This window comes from Electrophorus electricus, chromosome 20, assembly GCF_041902795.1.
Source record: "Electrophorus electricus isolate QZ-2024a chromosome 20, ASM4190279v1, whole genome shotgun sequence".
Lineage (NCBI taxonomy): Eukaryota > Metazoa > Chordata > Actinopteri > Gymnotiformes > Gymnotidae > Electrophorus > Electrophorus electricus.
The window spans coordinates 13,985,762-14,004,017 of NC_137516.1; the positions used below are offsets into that span (position 1 = coordinate 13,985,762).

Genomic DNA, 18,256 nt, shown 5'->3' on the forward strand with positions numbered 1-18,256 from the left:
TGGATGTTTAATAGAAAAATGTGAATGCTGGAATGCTTCCTGCTATCTTAACAACTACCTGATCACGCTGTTAATCTTATTTCGTAGACGCTTATTGTACCATCATGCTTTTGCGCGAATACTTAAGATGTCTCTGAAACTTTTCAAGTCAAACTGAAACAGTTAAAGCCAACAGTAAATTACCACAACTATTCAGGGTGAGATGTGCGTTCATATTTTCGTGTTCTTAAGAACCATTTTGCAACGAAATAGATTTAACACAGATATGCATAAGATAAATAATGGTTCATATTATTAAATCTGTTTTTGGCTTTTACCAGGTCATTGGCCATTTCAGTGTTCATTGCTAGAACCTATAGAACTAAGCATTCTGTGCAGTGCACCTTTTGTAAACTGTCCTCTGGTTCTTCAGAGTTTGTTGACAGGTCTGATGTACCACCGGCCTGAGGACCCCATTGACTACCTGGAATCCTGTCTGAAGAAGGTTCGAGAGCTGGGAGGTCCGGACAAAGTCAGGTGGGACACTTTCGTGGGACAGGAGAAGAAGTCCCTACCACCACTCAATGGGGGCCAATCACGACGATCCTTTTTCCGAAATGGTAGGTTCCAGAAAGAAGTGGGAGGTGAATGAGTTAACCGCCATCTAATATAAATGCAACACAGCTTTGAATTATTCTTAAACCGGTTGCTGATTTGTATATAACAATATAACTTGTGTGCTGTGTGTTACACTAATAGCCTGATAACACAGTCTGGTTGTATGTGACCTGTGGCTTGTGCACCTGTTTGTGCTTCTACATGTTCTTTGCTAGAGGCTGTGCAGGTAGGCAAATGTATGCCAAGGTTGTCTGACCGCGGCGCTTGCTTTGCAACGCAAATATGTCATCTCCACTATAGCTGTTAGACACTGAGTTAATTGTATCATGAGCACCTGGTTGGGAACAATGCAATGTTTACTTGCTTTTGTTGAGCTACACCTTTAATAAAAGTCTAGTAAAACATAATTAATCCACAATAAACTCTTAAAAATGTATCACATAAATTGTTGCGTTAAAAATAGCACTGCAGTCTTACACTACCTTTACCAAGAACATATATTCCATGTATCTACCTTAGTGAACTGATTGAAGCTATAGTCCATTGTACAAAACAGAAAAGGTTATTTAAAACAACAAGCAAGATTTCAGCTCCTACGGTTGTGCTGTCTCACAGTACTGCCAGACAGTCCCAGCTTCCCCTACCGAAGGTACGACCGCCTTCCCCCCATCCCCCAGTTCTCCATTGAAAGCGACTCAGACCTGTCCGAGACAGCCGAGCTGATCGAGGAGTATGAGGTGTTTGACCCCTCCAGGCCTCGGCCCAAAGTCGTCCTTATCATCGGTGAGTCGAATGCTCCAAGCCCTGAGTAGAGATTTCTGCTCTGCTGAGCTAAGATTTTGTGCTCCAACAATGATTGTAAACAGGACAGTGTACAATAATCTACAATAATCTCATGCAGACTGGACTGGTTTTGCATTGGAGAATAGATGACTAATATGGGAGTGATATCTGCTTCAGCAGTTAATTTTATATCTTTTGCTTTTTTGTTTACAAAATAAAAATAATGAGTAGCAACATGAACAGGCTAAACCTTACCATAATTAATGTAAAAAGTCCCATTTATTTATACAGCACATTTAAAAACAGCTACATATGAGCAAAGTGTTGCACTTAACAATCATAACAACAAAAACTGTTGGTCTTTGAATAGCAAATATTTGAACTCAAACACATGGCAAGGAAGCATAGTTAAGAATCAAGTTGTTCTGTATTTTCCCACTGTCCTATCTGCTTCTCTTGAGTGACATGACATGCTGATTTAATTTGGAGATGAAATGTGTATCACAGGCTCATCCTACTATATGTAAATGAGACATCTATCTGAATATACAATGCCTCTGTTGATATCCTATGCTTATTATCTAGAAATGATTTTATAAATCAAAGGATTTTTTTTTTTTTGCAGTACCTCTGCTCATCAATATGAAAATGCACTGAATGGAATTGCTCTTTGGAGACTGTCACAGAAGCATGAACTGTTTTGCTCTTTGTAATGTTGAACAGGCGGGCCGGGCAGCGGTAAAGGTACACAGAGCCTGAAGATCGCTGAACGCTATGGCTTTGAATACGTCTCAGTGGGCGAACTGCTCAGGAAGAAGATGATCCACAATGCCACCAGCAACAGGAAGTGGAGTTTGATTGCCAGGATCATCACTAATGGGGAACTGGCTCCACAGGTAATGGGTTTCACATTTGGTGAATAGGAAGAACAGGCTTAAGGTAGTCATAAGTTTGCTGGGGGTTTTTTGTTTGTTTGTTTGTTTTATAATCATTTTTGATGGCATCTATCTGATGGGTTTGACTTTTTTTCATTGTATAATATCTTATAAAAGTCAATGTTCCTCCTTGCAATGTAATTTCCCTGGACATGCCAGTACACGTTTGGAGAGGTTTGAATGCATGATAGTCAAAAATGAATGAAAATATTATAGTACTCAAGTTTAATCTGAAAGCAATGGTCTAGTTTAAGTGCTCCATGGAAGGGCCAGAGCAGAGACAGATTTTCTAAAAACTTCATAATGCTGGCAAGACTGGAAAATGGAGTCATAAAGTCATTCAGGTCACTTATCTGGCCAATGGGGAGAGGAGCAGAGAAAATATTCACTTCCTTCATATTCAGAGAAAAGGCTAGGGAAATAACTTGGAGGTAGTGTTGGAAAAAAACATGACTACATAATTTCGAGGTGGAATATCATATGTGAGTGAGCCACCTGTACACAGTTGGCAAGACTGAAACTTTCATGAGGGCTTTGTACATCAAAAAGTATAAGATGTGCTTGAAAGAATGGAAGATGACGGCATTGTGGGGAAAAAGTAACACAGCCCACATAGCAGTGCACTGACACGATTCCTGACCTGATGCCAACAGATGAAGTCAGACTCTGCGTAGGTCTTAAGACACCAGGCTGTGAAATGTGAAAATATGTACTGCCCACGATGGAATTACCATCAAAAGAAGACACTTGAGGTGATGATTTGTTTTTACAAGATTCTATTGGATGTGGATAATCGCAAATTGACAACTTTTGCCATGCTCTATGGGAGCTTTGGGCGTTTATTAATTTCTATTAATTTCTATTGAATTTCAAGCAGAGCTGAGATTTCCCACCAAAATATTGGTGGAAACCATACAGGAGCTTGAAGGAGCTGTGGTCTATATGGATATCCTAACAGCTGGTTGCATCTGAGGTGCCTAGCTATGATTCAGCATCAGTAGACTAGTTCAAGCACAGCTTTGAATCAATCCTTCCAGATTTTTTTAAATTATTCACCCCTATACTACTACCATAAGTATAGACCACATGTACCAGTAGTAGTAGGTAGCAATAATGACCCCCAGCTATTAAGACCTGAATTGAGCAGGGTTGTTACTTCAGGGTTGTTACTACTGGGTCTTCACTTTATGCCCAGAGTAGTGGACAGAGTTAGGTCAACTCCTCCTACTCAAAGGGAAATTCAGCCTCAGAACTGGCCTGACCATCAAAAGGTCAGACAGTTATGCCCTGAAGTAAAACAATAGCAGCCATTCTACTACAGCTGCCTCCAGCTCCACTGAACCCAAGCGATGCCGTGCTCATAAAACCAGCTGGGCGTCAGCAATGTTCAGGACACAAGTACCATCCTGTGCCAACCTGCACCATTCCACGGTCATGTGAGGTTGATAGGCGAGCAGTATAATAGGACTGGGTAAATCATGTCCAGTTCCATCTCTGAATCACCCTTCCAGGACACAGAATCTGCCCACAGCCATGATGGGTAGATTGGACGTTTGCTCTTCAGGATACTCCAAAGAACTTAGTCACATGGTCTGGTAGAGTGACAGAGCTAGTTGTAACATATATCTGTGATAGATTTTGAGTGTAATGTTTTTACAAAGAAAGAGAGAGCAACTCAAGATAGAATGCAAGAAAGCAATGAAAAAGTTGAAAAGAGCTTGGATGCAGGGGCTTTTCTAGACTACCTGTTGTACTGGGGTTTACCCAGAATTACTTCAGAATTAAGGGGGCACAGCCAAACCCCTTTATTTCCTAGTCAGTGGTAGGGTGCATATGCTTTTGTGAAAAGGCTCACTCTCCCTGTTCTGATCCTTCTCTTTCTTTTTATCTCTCTGTCTTACTGTTTCTACCTGTTCTGCGTCTGTTTTCACTTTTCATACTTGTTCTCTTCTTATTCCTATTCCCTGTTCAACCTCTGAGTGGTCTCACTTCTTTCATGAGGAAGTTATTTTTGTGCAATTTTCATTTCATTTTAATATTGTCACACATGTGAAGTAATTCCTTTGAGACATAAAATTACGTGAGAATTGTTTTTGCATGATCAGTTTATGCTAGATAAACAATTCAGGCATGCAAAATGAACGGTTTACTGGTTATTTTTCTCATTTTACAAGCTTGTATTATTTATTTAGCAGTGTTCCCTTTTGCTAACATGACCAATGCCTTTGCTTTAGTGTTTTTGGTAGGTTACATGGTTATATGTGGCTAACCTTAAAATGTACGCATTACCCCTTTGTCTTGTGCATGGCTGACTTGCTATTAAAATATAGTGTAAGTCAATTTCTATAGCTAACTCCATATAGTGCAAAGAGAAACTGAAAGAGTGTTAGCCACTCAAGCATTTAGAACGATGCTGGGACATTATGGAAAATGTAGTACTTGTAGTGAATTCTTACAGTACTAATGTTTGTGTCATGTAGTTATTTTCAATAATTCATGTTAAAACGTTAAAGCATTATGGCTTTTGTGTTGATTACCCCCATGCATAGAGTGGGACATGGAAACCATTTTACTGGTGCACATGCCCCATTCAGATGGGTCTAGTGACACCCCAGCTTGGATGCATGGTTGACAAAAGGTTTGGCAGTTCACTCATCCTGTAAGAGAAATATTCTGAAACTCTGTAACAGATGTGACTTTACCCAAAATGTGTGTACTTTTGTGTCAGTTAACAGTCATAGAGAATCAATCCTGATGTGCCACATGTGTTTGCAGACGTCACACAGGTATTACACTGAAAACTGAGATCAGAGAAAACTGTCGCTTCTCTACCTTGCTTTGATATTAGTGTTTACAAAAGCTAATATTGTACTCACAATAAACCTGGACTGTATCCCATGACCACAGTACATGAGATATTGAAAACAAGGTTGGCTTGTGTTTTGCTGCTGTCACAGCTGTTTTAAATATTCTCACTTTCTTTTCCAGGCTCCCTGGCCTGTCAACGGTGACTCATTTTTAGAAACACAGATCATCATAGATTCTCTTTGTGTCCTCATCTGCCTTTCAGATGCAGACACAAAACACTTACCTTCTCTTGAAGCGACATGGAAAAGCTTAAAATAGCTTTATGTGCTTGTGTGTGGCAGTGTAAGAAGGAAAGGATCAGATAGCTTTCTTTGAATCACACTCATGAACAATTCTTTCAGCGCAGTGTATTCACGTTTCCATATACCATGGAAATATGTTTATAACTCAACACATCTTAATTCCCTGCCAACAATAAGGTTATGTGACGGCATACTTTTCCTTCCATGTTTATTTTGGAGGAAGCTGAGCATGAAAGCTAGGCTTGCTAAAAGAGAGTCTGGCTTAAATGATAAACAGATCATAAAACATGGGTTTCCAAGTTATAGAAGGACTCACTGAATGCTGCACAAGTTTAAAGAGGGAAAGAAGTCAATCCATAAAGGTTATTTACAAGAGGATGAAATGGACACTGGGTCACTAATTCCAAGTTGTATTAGATGTACACATCCGCAGTGAGACATCGGACTATTCGGGCTCTCTTTCCCCTGGTAGAGAAAGTCTAAAGCTCTAGTCTGACAAAGATTACTAGATAAGGGCAAAGAGGAACAACCGCTATGCTCGTTAAAAGCAGAGTCTGTAAAGGAAAGCATGGGTTCATTGTGTGAAATGCAGCTTCATAAACTCAACTGGTTATTGTTTGCTGTTGATCCTATATAATCAAAGACCCCTGGGTTTCTAGATCGTTATAATGGTCTTGACACCACCAGTTTATTGGCTGTTAGCTTGAAAGATTGAAAGAAGTGTGTGTGTGATATTCCTTGGGTTCACTGGTAGCAGTACTGAAGTTCTGATGGATGTCTTAAAATTCTCAGTGTCTATAAAAAGGGAATTAAAAAGAACCTGTTTTTCTATGAGAGAAAAGCAAATCAATGCCTTCACATTATATATGGTGAATTTAATCTTATGGACAGTTATTAGTAGGAAGAAGGCTATGCTATGTCATTAATTAAGGATTCAAATCAGATATTTGGAGCAGATACTAGGTTACCGACTCTGCAACCTATATTATTGGAAATTATCGCAGTTTGTTGCCAGTATTAGAACATGGGGTGAGTAGAGACAGGACACATGAGCAGAATGGCATTTAAGGCAAATCCAAACTCACTATCTGTACAATACCACAAAGTAGAGTAACCAGGTACAAAGTTACATAATGAGACTGTAACATGGTTATAAGAAGAACTTGGCAAAACAAAAACAGGTTTACAACAAGAAATGAAAATGCAAAAACTTAAAGGGAGTTAATAACAGGTACTTAGAACAGCAAGATTACAAAGCAAAATCTCTAACAAGTAAAAGCAAACAACTAACAAGTCATGAAAACAAGAGGTACATGTACACAGTTATATTAGGGGAAAGCAAATACAAGTGAACACAATGAAAGGTGTGGATATACACAACACGAGACCAGGGCAGAGGCTACAACAGAAACAAATTCAAAACCACATGGCACTAAGCACCATTGGAACCGCAGCGCTGAAGGGGGGAAAACTGTGAAGAGTATCTTCCAAAATATAACACGTCTTTTTAATAAATAACTTTTTTTTTTCTTTTCTTTTTTTTTTACATCCCAAATGATTATAAACTAATACAGGAATGGCATAACAAGTTGGATGCAATTTTTAAAATCTCAGTAAACTCCAAGGGACCATATTTGGAGGCTGCATTTCAGTAAGTAGAGCAGTGTAATACAGTCCTTCAATGTAGTTGGCCTGAGGAAGATATATATATATATATATTCTTAGAGCCATCCTGCACTAACACTGGCATACTAGTGAATACTAATGTGACACAGCAGTCATGTGAGATGTGACTTTACAATGGCACATTCCGGTTCGGGAGATGCAGATTTCCCCGCTTTATTATTCACCTTTTTAAATGAGCGAGTCATTTCCTCTTTCTCTGGTGACAAGAAAGGCCTTGCCGTTGCTGCTACAGTCTATCTGAGAAAAGGCCTATCCGAGAAAAGGCCTATCCGAGAAAAGGGGAGACGCAGGGTTGTGGCAAACAAAACAGCCATATAGAAATATGCACGAGGGAGGCGTTCCAGTGACAGGGATGGGCAACATAAGCATGCCACTGCTGACCTCTTTGAAACTTTTATTGTCATATGAACACACACACACACACACACATACATACACACACACAACCCCCCACCACCAACCTCCACATTTCAGCCCTTGAGGTTGTGCTCATGTAGTCTTTGACATGTAGCCTTTAAAATGGCCCTGCCCCCTTTGGAAATAGAGCCAAAGATAAAAGACAAGTAGCAGTTCTTTATCATTTGAGACTGAGTGATTTTAAAAAATACTTGGATGAGATGTAAATACTCCTTTGTATCTGAACTCTATTATTGTTCCCCATCAGGAGACAACCATAACTGAGATAAAGCAGAAAATCATGAAGATACCAGATGCGAATGGCATAGTTATAGACGGCTTCCCACGGGATGTTGGCCAGGCACTTTCTTTTGAGGACCAGGTGAGTGTATTTTCAGTTACCATGGGCTACAAATAGCTCTGCTGTTCAGTTCTGCTGCGCTGCAGGATTAACACTGTGGTAATGGACATTCTTGCTGACTCAGTCACCGAATCTCATGGTCTTCATCCACTCTTGATGCTTTTTCTACACTACCATGTGCTGAATGCACATGCAACATAACCAACAGGCAGGGATCAATTAACTATGAGCTTGTGAAAGAAATCCAGAAAGTTCCATGAAACTTCTTTCCATGCAGGACATGTATATGGCGACAACCAACTGAACCTTAAGGGAGCTCTTTCTTTCACAGCCGAAGACGTATTTTGCCCAAATCGATAATGTCTGCATGGGAGTTAGGCCAGTCGAGTATTGTCATGTCTATTCACTCAAAAAAAGTACCTTTAATGACAAGTGTTGAGGAAAATAGCATATTTGGCTCTGCGGGTGTTGAGTTTACCATTAGCCTGTATTTATTCTCTATTCACTGTTGCTTTTAAATGTCTGCTTTTTTTATACATGATTTCAGAAATTAGCTCAACTGCTGTTTTTATTTTTTTTTCCCGTGCCAGTGCTGGTATTTGCTGGCTTAGTAAGCTATATATAGAGATGGCGTACACGCCAGGGAGTGTCATTTACACTCATTGGCTGAATTCACACCTACCTTCAGAACTTTATCTGTAAACTCTCTCTTAAATTAATTTTCACCCATCATGTGTAACAGACTTTGGCTACAATTAAGGTAACTTTTTTTTAAAGCTATAATAGGTATGCATTAGCTAGTGTAAATCTTTCATGACAGAAATCCACTGACCTATCACAGACATGCTTTAATGGCTCGCTGTTTCTAACCTTTGCGCGTGCTCATATCTAAATAACGATCCATCCCAGGTCTTTTTCTCATCTTATTTAATTAGCTCTGTATGACGCACGATCTGTTAGTTTTGCAATAGCAAGATGTTTGGCACAAAGTGTCGGGCTCCCCTTATTCACGGCGTCTGAGTTCCTGTGGATTTGGCTGGCGAGGTATTATCAGATGCTTTAACCTTTAAACACGGACAGGACAGTTAGAAGTGCCACAGTGTGAGTCCCTCGTGCACAAATCAGATGCATTTGGCAGTCAGATTCTTCTCTCTTTCTCTCTCTCTCTCTCACACACACACACACACACACACACACACACACACACACACACACTTGCTTCTAAGCTTCTTATCACTTGCTCACCCTTCCCTGTATCGTTGAGGTCGCCTTGCGCGGGGCCGACAGCTGCGTACAACCCCCCTGTTGCGTATGGGAGAAGATTGCTTATCGTGCGACCTCCCTGGATGTCACATCATCTGATCGAGTGTGCTGCAACCACCTCCCCCTCACCAGTTAAACCCAGTTATAGCAGCGTCAATTGTCGCCTGCAGGGATACATTTGGTAAGACGTTGCTACACAGATGACCGTAAAAGGGAAGGCGGCATCGCTGATGATTTCTATGTTGAGTAGCAGGGCAGAGATTGCTTTCTGGTAATTAGTTTGCTTTCTGTCAACTAGCTGTAGTACACAGGCCTTGTTTAACGAGAGCGCAAAAGCTCTGAGGCTTATCGCTGACAGCAGTTTGGAGTAAAGCTGCGCATTAGTGGCTTAACTGGCCTGCTCCGGTGGGACACCTGACAGCCATATTCCACAGTTCTCTTCGCGATTGTAACGTCAATTTCCAGAGTCGTCTCTTGCGATGTGGCATTTTCTCTAGATGCCCTCCACTCCCGGCCCAGACCATGATGGCAGGGCTTTGCATACTGTTGAGAGTGTCTCACCAGAAATCATCACAGAATTATTCTGCGCCATGCAAACAATTTGACGTGGCTGAGTCGCCCCCACAGTGTAGCACAGGAATCGACTATTTTTTCTGGTTCCAAGAAGGATTAAGAAATGCTCGCCAGGCTAATGTCAGACATCTGCCTCTGTGCACACAGCCTGCAAGAAGGGAGAGAAGAACGCAGGACAGAGTGAAAGAAGTAGCAGGAGATGTAAACCATTTTGAAACATACAAATTTAACATCCTCACTGGAAATTCTTAAGAAACAGTTACCTTTATGTGGTGAAGAAATAATATAGTAGATATACTAAGGATATAGTAGATTTCTTGTCACATTTGTTAACTCACAGCCAGGTGTCCTTCAGGCTGACCTCAGATCAGCAGCTGGGTAAATCAGCTGTCAGGTATGGGATGTTTGATGCTCCTTTAAATTTTATAGTTTCTATCCTTCTAGCAGACAAATGGAATGGTTTTGCATAAAAGCAAAATGCAAAGTATCCCAATCCAAAACATCCATGACAATTTAGCAACAGCCAGAGTGACCTTAACAGAGCCAGGCCAAGCTGTGGACAGCACCTGGATCCAAGCCATGTCACATCTGCTTAGATGCCTGCCACCGTTCTTACTGACCACCAACACAAAGAGCATTAATGATAACAACCCAAAAAACAATAATCCCATCAGCAATCATCTGAAAAGAGGGTTCAGATGCAATGTGTGAGGAAGGTGAATTTCGGTGGAAGTATTGCGGGGCTCTGCAGTGCTGTCCACATTTGTGCACAAACATAAAATGATAACCTGAAGAAGTACATGCCTCCACCCACACCACCCTCAGTGCTCAGATGACAAGGACAAGTGAGAGGTAGATGAAGGAGAATAATTGGATATAGACGGTGATTGGACAAGAAGGTTCAGACTAGTGTGCTCTTTGTAAAATAGCAAGCGGGCAACCAATAACTTGTCAACATGCGCTTTGAAACAATTTAATTAGCATCGATCTCATAGAGGAGGGGCAACATCTCAATTAGGAGTTGAGCAGTCCTGTGAAGGAGAGAGGTCTAGGTTCCAACGCGGTGTCAATAGTGTTGAGAAGACACCTCCATTGGGCGTGGGGGGGAGGTGAAGAATGTGCAAATGTCAACCAACTACGACGTCAAAATGTCAACAAGAGGACTCAGCTAGAGTGATGTTTTAATGTGCAGAATAGCAGTGGACAAAACAAGGCGATGTGGAGGCAGCAGTGTTCCTGTTTGCTTGTCATTGCTGTTTTGTTTTTGGTTGGGTTTTTTTGTTGGTTTTTTTTCATGATGACAGTTGCAAAACTCTTACAAGAAAAAAAAGAATTAAAATCAAGACATTTTGTAAAAGAAACAGTATTATATAAGACCATAAATTTCTGAAGAGTTCTCAGTGTATGTCAGATAAATCTCTCAACATATTAGAAATGTTACAATACATGTTCAGAGACGAGTTCTCTCCTTTTCAAAATTATGATCATAAAAAAAATCAACCTTGAGAACCAAGCAATGCAAAGAGGTTTGTTAAATCAGGGAAACTATATGTGTAGTACTGTGACCTTCAAGGAGTTTGTAGAGGTTAGGGAATCTGAGTATATTTAAGGAGCATGACCTCAGCATGTCTGGCTACACACATGACATTTTGAGCTGACCGAATGAACTTCTTCCCAGGACACAATAGCAGTAGCTATGGGTAATAACATAAACTGAATTCATATGGTTAGATGCTGGCTGAACTTAGGCTAATTCCGAGTATACAGGTTGCAATGTGCATTGTGTGCCCAATCTTATGTGAACATGCAAGGTCTGTGATGTAACTTCACTGGGCATTTGTGAAACATAGTAACCTAACAGGAAAATAACATTAGAGAAGCTGCGTATGGTCCCTGGTGGCCATTTCTTGTGAGTGGCAGCTCTGTATTTCAGACAGCAGTGTCTGTTTTTTGATACTGCAGGACCTTGGCTAATGAAGTGTACATGGGCCCGGGGTCTCTTGGAAAGGATGCATCATCTGCAGGACTCCGCAGTACTGTGTGTGTGTGTGCGCGTGTGTGCGTGTGTGCGTGTGTGTGTGCGTGCGTGCGTGCGTGCGTGCGTGCGTGCGTGCGTGCGTGCGTGTGCGTGTGCGTGTGTGTGTGTGTGTGTGTGCGTGCGTGCGTGCGTGCGTGCGTGCGTGTGTGTGTGTGTGTGTGTGTGGGTGTGTATATGTGAGTGTGTGTGTGTGTGTGTGTGTGTGTGTGTGTGTGTGTGTGTGTGTGTGTGTGTGTGTGTGTGTGAACATTAGGCCCACTGAGGACATGGTAGGGAGGCTGTCCATCTACCAAGATTTCGTCCACCGAGAAGTCACTCTTTGCACCATAGGAAGAGGGAGAAGCCAAGAGAGAGAAAGTGAGAAATAAAAAGAAAAAGGTCTTTATGGAATGGAGAGAAAAAGTAAAAGAATTCAGGAGAGCAGAAGATGGGAAAGATGGCAGAGAGTCAGAGTACTAAATGTCTCATAAGAGAGAAAAGGATGAACAACCCCCCCTGAGAAATACACAAGAGACATTTTGAAGCAATCACAGCCATAGAGAAAGTAGGATGGCATGCAGAAGGGGTTGCAAGCATGTGAGCCTGTATGTGTGTGTGCGTGTGTGCGTGTGTGCATGCGTGCATGCGTATATATGTGTGTGTGTGTGTGTGTGTGTGTGTGTGTGTGTGTGTGTGTGTGTGTGTGTGTGTGTGTGTGTGCGTTTGTGTGTATACGTGTCATAGAGGTGACAGAGTGGCAGTGCTTCTCAGGGATCTTGTGTAGTCTTCCAGACCCTGGACTGCTCTTTTGAAATTTGCCTTTTCCAGCATACATCTCCTATTTAAACGTTAGCATGTCCCTCTGGGTCTTCCATCTTTTCCAACACACCATCCAGAGAACAATTTCCGCTCTTTCGAGGATGCTTTGTGCAAGTTTATCAAGCAGTTAATGAGTATATATCATATCCCTTTGAATGGGATCAGATCACATAATCCTGCCCCAGTATCCCCCACCCACCCATGTAAATATTGAACTTGGAGTAGTCTGAAGTTTTGCTACACAGCTGCCAGGAACATATGCTTTAAGGTACCTGTATTTCTTCCATGACAGCCTCTGTTGTATACCAAAACAAAGGTCCCTGTAATGTTTCTCCCCACTTCCAACATTCTGTTCATCAGAGTGTCTACTTATAGTGGACCTGTTTACCCTTGTTGTCAGTAGTAAATACCAAAGCTGGTCTTGCCTTTGTGGCATTATTACCTCCCTGTCAAGAACAGACAAAAAAAAGCTCCCTAATGAACAGCTAGTTTTAAAGGTGCCAGTATTCCAGCGCCGCTTAATCCATTATTTTGCCAGCAGTTCCACTGTATTAATTATTAGCATGCTTGCCATGTTGTATGAAAGGCCCTTAGGTCAGTTTTTGGTTTTCAGCCGACAGTTGTTGTTTTTCTGGGGAGCAATTAATTACGTGTGCTCATCCAAGGGGATTTTAGCAGACCAACTGTTGAGAGGAGTTGCCTACGCAGGAAGTTATTTTTCAGAGTCCTCTTAGGCAAAAGATCAGTGCAGTACTAATGTGCTACACATTGCCTAAGTGAAGTCTTAAATACTTTACCCTCTAACAATTAAGGAAATTAATTTTTAATTAACCAGTACAATCTTGCTTTCTTTCTGTTACAGTGCGACTCATTTCACCAATGAAGTTAAAACAGGAGCCAAAGGGGGTTTTGGGGGTGGGGTGGGGAGGCACTAAGCTATATGTATTTGTCATATCTTTCTGGATATGGATTCTCAAAGTAAATGAATTGGAAACAACTTTCTTTGAAAGAATCTTTGTTCACCCTGCTCATAAAGCAGAGGTAAAGATCATGAGGTCAGAGATCACAATGATGTTGTGCAGCATGTACTGGGGCTACTCTGAAGCTGAGGCCAGAGCAGTCGTTATGCACACGTTATATGCTCATATACTCGGACCACTTTGAAGGTCTGCGACCAGAGCATTCGTTATGCTTCTGTTATGCTCATATGCTGTTCTCAAATTTCAGATCAAATTTCAGCTTCTCCTCCTTATTTGAGTTCAGCTTATTATTACAAATTCTTGTGCGGAACACACCATGAGCAGATTGTGGGAACCTACACAACAGCCACATAGAAGAGAAACAGAGATTTAGAGCGCCAATAGTGCAGTCTGGCAGTGTTGTGTAATCTGCGGTTTCACATTTAAATGCAGTGGCGATGCCACACACGTCGAATTCAAAGCAAAGTGTGAAATATCTGACATCCACCAGTTGTTATATACTAATGATGTATCATCACCTTGCCTTAAATAATTTGCCTATTGTGATAAACCACAGTTTTCATGTAGTTGTAGGCTGTAACTGCGCACATCTCTGTCGATTCACCTGCGGTTGCCTGTGTCCTTTTTGCTGTCTCTCTGCTCCTCTAGATCTGCACTCCGGATCTGGTGGTCTTCCTCTCTTGCTCCAACCAGCGCCTCAAGGAGCGTTTGGAGAAGAGGGCGGAGCAACAAGGTCGCCCCGACGACAACCCCAAAGCCACGGAGCGCCGGCTGACCAACTTCAAGCAGAATGCTATCCCGTTGGTGCGCTACTTCCAGGAGAAGGGTCTCGTCGTCACGGTAAGGGCCGCAAACTTCAGAATAAGCTGAAATTAAAATGAGCACTTTTAGCCATGTTAGTCATGTATTATTTAGCATTACTTTATACTTTTCCCCACCATCATCATCATTTAAAAAGATGAATTTGCTTTTTTTGTCATTTTCTATCAAAATAGTGATGTTCATCCATCTCTAATGTATTTTCTCCAATGCTAAGAATGCAAAGAAAAATAATATTAAGCAACATCATGCACCGTTTTTATGATCTAATCAAATAGATAAACTCCAGTCCTGTCAAGTCCCGTCACTGCCCAAATATTCCGTTTCACATTGTCAGTAAGCTGCATGCATTCATTGACCCCAGCATGGACGTTTCCCTCAAGTGGATGGCAGGGAATATTAATAATAATGTTAAGGCCTTGCATATTCTGCTGTGTCCTGCCATTGTATGCTCTAAGATGTGATGAAAACCATGATGCACATTAATCTCGGGTATACAAGCCCTGCTGTTAGTCCTGGTAAAACATCCTCATAATTGCAGTGTAATTAGGCTAAAAATAGGCTAGCCTAACCAATGGAGATTAGAGGCAGTCTGCCCCAGCCCAGGAAACCAAGCTGAGACTCTAACTAGAACCAACTTGATTCATTTGTTCAAACAGCCAATCAGACGAGAAACATAAATTAACTCCATTCTCTCGAATCCCCTCGGATGATTATGAGGTCACAATGGAAACCAACCAAGGCTGAAATTCTTTTATCAATGGTGGATGGAGTGTTCTTTTAAGAAAAACGACAAACTTGAGTGCTGTTCAAACCGAATGTCACATCTTTGTAGGTGACGAGAGCTCGGTCCGTTCCTCCCAGAAACAACTCCACTTTCCTTGTGAAGGTTGCAGGGTGAACATGGCAGGGCTTTGGTCCAAATCAGTCTCGAGGGGAATGAGTTCAGGCTATAAAGGAGAACGCATGTGTTCATACCACCAACGAGACATGAAAGTACCATTTCATCAGCTAAGAGGAGATGCTTTTTTTCGAAAACTGCAAACAGTATTTTGACACATGGTTGTGGCTTAAAAAGAGGAATCTGGGGACTGCTGTAAGTCCTCAAGCTTATCCAAATATCCATGATGGCTGACATTTTATGCAAACCTGGAGTGGATTTCTGGAAAACCTAAGACAGACAGGAAGTCTGCTCAATAGGAATCTCTTACTTGGATTTTTCCTGTGGGACAATACTAGATTTTGCCCTATACTGCCTGGCTAACTGAGAAATACCATGTGTGTTTATATGTCCATTAACCACATTACAATCACAAGAACAGGTAGAAAGAAAAAAGGGATGAGAGCACGTGTGTCCACTGAAATAGAAGGGAGATCATTCACTAAGGACTAATTGAATTAGGACTTTGTGCCCTGTGCTTTTCCCAGTGCTTTGTGACCACAGTGGAAGCTCCTCTCTCACTATGCACCAATCAGAGATCCATTCATACAGTTTAACCTGCATCTGTCCTAGCCCAGCCACACAGGAAAGAAAATGGAGGAAAAACCAAAACAAACCACTATGTGGAGGCCCCCCAAATCCACCCCAACCCCTCAAACATGAGCTGTGGGGCCTTAGTGCGGACTCGCTGACTCACTGTGAAATTCATCCAGAATTCGCATCCATAGTGGGAGTGCAGTCTCCCGCAGCACATGTTCATCCCATCAGAGCACTGATGTAGCGGGACGTTGCCCAGTACCAGAGCGAGCGGTTTCCCTCTCCCAACTGCCTGTCCTGTTCGCAGCGGAACGGAAAAACAGCACTGATCTTATTAAAATATTAGATATGTGATATTAGAATAAAAAATTCACTCTAGTTTAGAAACCTTCTGCTAGTAATGCTAGTCTAAATGCTTAGTGATTAAGCACCTAAACAAGGCTGGTGAGCCTCAGGATTTAGAAATATAATTCAAAGTCAGTGCCAAGTTCAGGCATGCAGCACAGACAAGACACTGACTCCACTGACCCTCTGACCTCAGTGCCGTAGAGGAGAACGCATTCACTAGTCCCTGGCTAAAAACAGATCGATTTCTCCTCACAGTTACAACTTTAAAGACTTTCATCTGGCTCAGGAGACAAGGTCAATTGAGAGAGAGAGGGGGGGGGAGAGAGAGAGAGAGAGAGAGAGAGAGAGAGAGAGAGAGAGAGAGAGAGATGTGTAACGCAGAGTGATGGTGAGGAGGATGCAAACGCTGAGAAGAGTTAGATTTATAAAGGGCAGATCCAAAATCAGGGTCAGTAGAACAGTCCAGAAGTGATTTACCAGAAACATCAGTACATGAAACAGAATCAGAATACAAAAAGGAAAGTGAAACACAAAAACAGACAGGATAAATGGACAGGCTAAAAGGGAGAAACTATACAGAACAGACAAGGAAAGTAGATCACAGGCTATATAAAACAATGACCAGCAATGTAACATGGAACATATGGGGTTTAAATACATGGGCTAAACAGGCTACAGACAAGGAACAGCTGAAATGAACGACAGGTGAGAAAACCAAAGGGGCAGATCAGAAAAAGCAAAACAAAGAAGCGCATTGACATGAAAACCAGGGGGTAAACCAAAACAAAAGGCTAGGCAGGAATTGCCAAGGTTACCGCAATGCCAGAGAGGGCGTGATGTTCTATAAATTCTGTAAATGCTTGGGCAATATAATATGATTTTTTCATGCCAATAAAGCTCATTTTAAATTGAAAAAATTGAGAGAGAGAGAGAGAGAGAGAGAGACTCAATTTGCAGTTAGTGTAATCAATAGCCAAAGGCTGTTAAAGGAGATATTTAAACATATTTGTGTATATTTACACAAAAAAAGTCATTTGAAAATATCTGTACTTAAGTACATACTCTTAAGATGCACTGCAGTACCTGTGGTAGATTGAACCTGTAAGGTCATGAATTAAACCTCCACTAAATTGTTCAAAAGTGGCTTGGACACTTGGGCTGGGTTTGGATGGTGAGCGCTAGTTTGTATATCCCAGGCCTCCATGCTACTTCCACATGCAGGTTTTATTGTCTCTTCTCATCACTCTCTCCCTCTTTTTGTTTGATCAAATCACATTTCAAGTGGCTGCTGACTCTACTAATAATTATGCAAATCGCCAGTATTCTGTCCTTTTAGTCTTGTCAGATGGCTCTGTCAGAGCAGTCAGACCCCCCCCCCCCCCCCCCCCAGTATTCCATAAATTAGATAGCTAGGCAATATTTTTTGTGCAGGAAAAAATAAATTCTGAGAAAAGGGGAGCAGAGGGGATTCTGGGAAGAGAGCAGAGAAGCAAGCCTGTTTTGTACAAGATAGAAGTGATTTCATTGCTGGAATGCAGAGGTACAGAAAGTTAATTTTGAATTGCATTTTGAGTGTGTTTATAGTTAGATGAGTGCTGTGTAGGCCTAGTTCAAAGGTATTCATTTCATACAGACAACATAAGTAAGGTAATAATGTTGGTGACGCAACTGACATAGGTTTTCATGCATTGTTCAGACATTGGATATCATAACATCAATACTATTTGTTGACTAGTTTACTTTGCATTCCAGGGCTCCTTCAGTTGTAGCTAGTGTAATCATTGCTGACAACCACTACAATGATAACAAAAGCACTTGAGCTGAAAAAAAGTATTTAGGAGGCTTTGTTCTGATAACACCGACACATCAAAAGCCTCACACGTGTAAGCTTCAGATTAAATATTAGAGTATACCTATCTCACGGTAGCAATCTGTAGGACAGAATGCAAATCTTCTACTTCTACTTAGAACCTAACAACCTTCAGACTCATTTGACATCATATTTCATTTTGAAGGATGAGATCTGAAAGGTAGAAACTTCTTTACGAGCACCCACTCACACCTCCTTTCCTTCTTATAAGGAAAACCTCCA

At 41.5% G+C, this 18,256-nt stretch overlaps 1 protein-coding gene across 2 annotated transcripts in view; it reads left to right on the forward strand.

Annotated features, from left to right (window-relative positions):
* ak5 (adenylate kinase 5) overlaps window positions 1-18,256 on the forward strand; it is a 42,502-nt gene that overhangs the window by 1,469 nt on the left and 22,777 nt on the right. The window contains exons 2-6 of one of the 2 annotated variants that reach the window (XM_026998381.3): window positions 413-599; window positions 1,213-1,380; window positions 2,104-2,276; window positions 7,776-7,889; window positions 14,169-14,360. In XM_026998381.3, the coding sequence (XP_026854182.2) occupies window positions 413-599; window positions 1,213-1,380; window positions 2,104-2,276; window positions 7,776-7,889; window positions 14,169-14,360 (834 nt within the window). The remainder of the gene's footprint in view (window positions 1-412; window positions 600-1,212; window positions 1,381-2,103; window positions 2,277-7,775; window positions 7,890-14,168; window positions 14,361-18,256) is intronic. The other variant, XM_081703591.1, reaches the window with a different exon arrangement.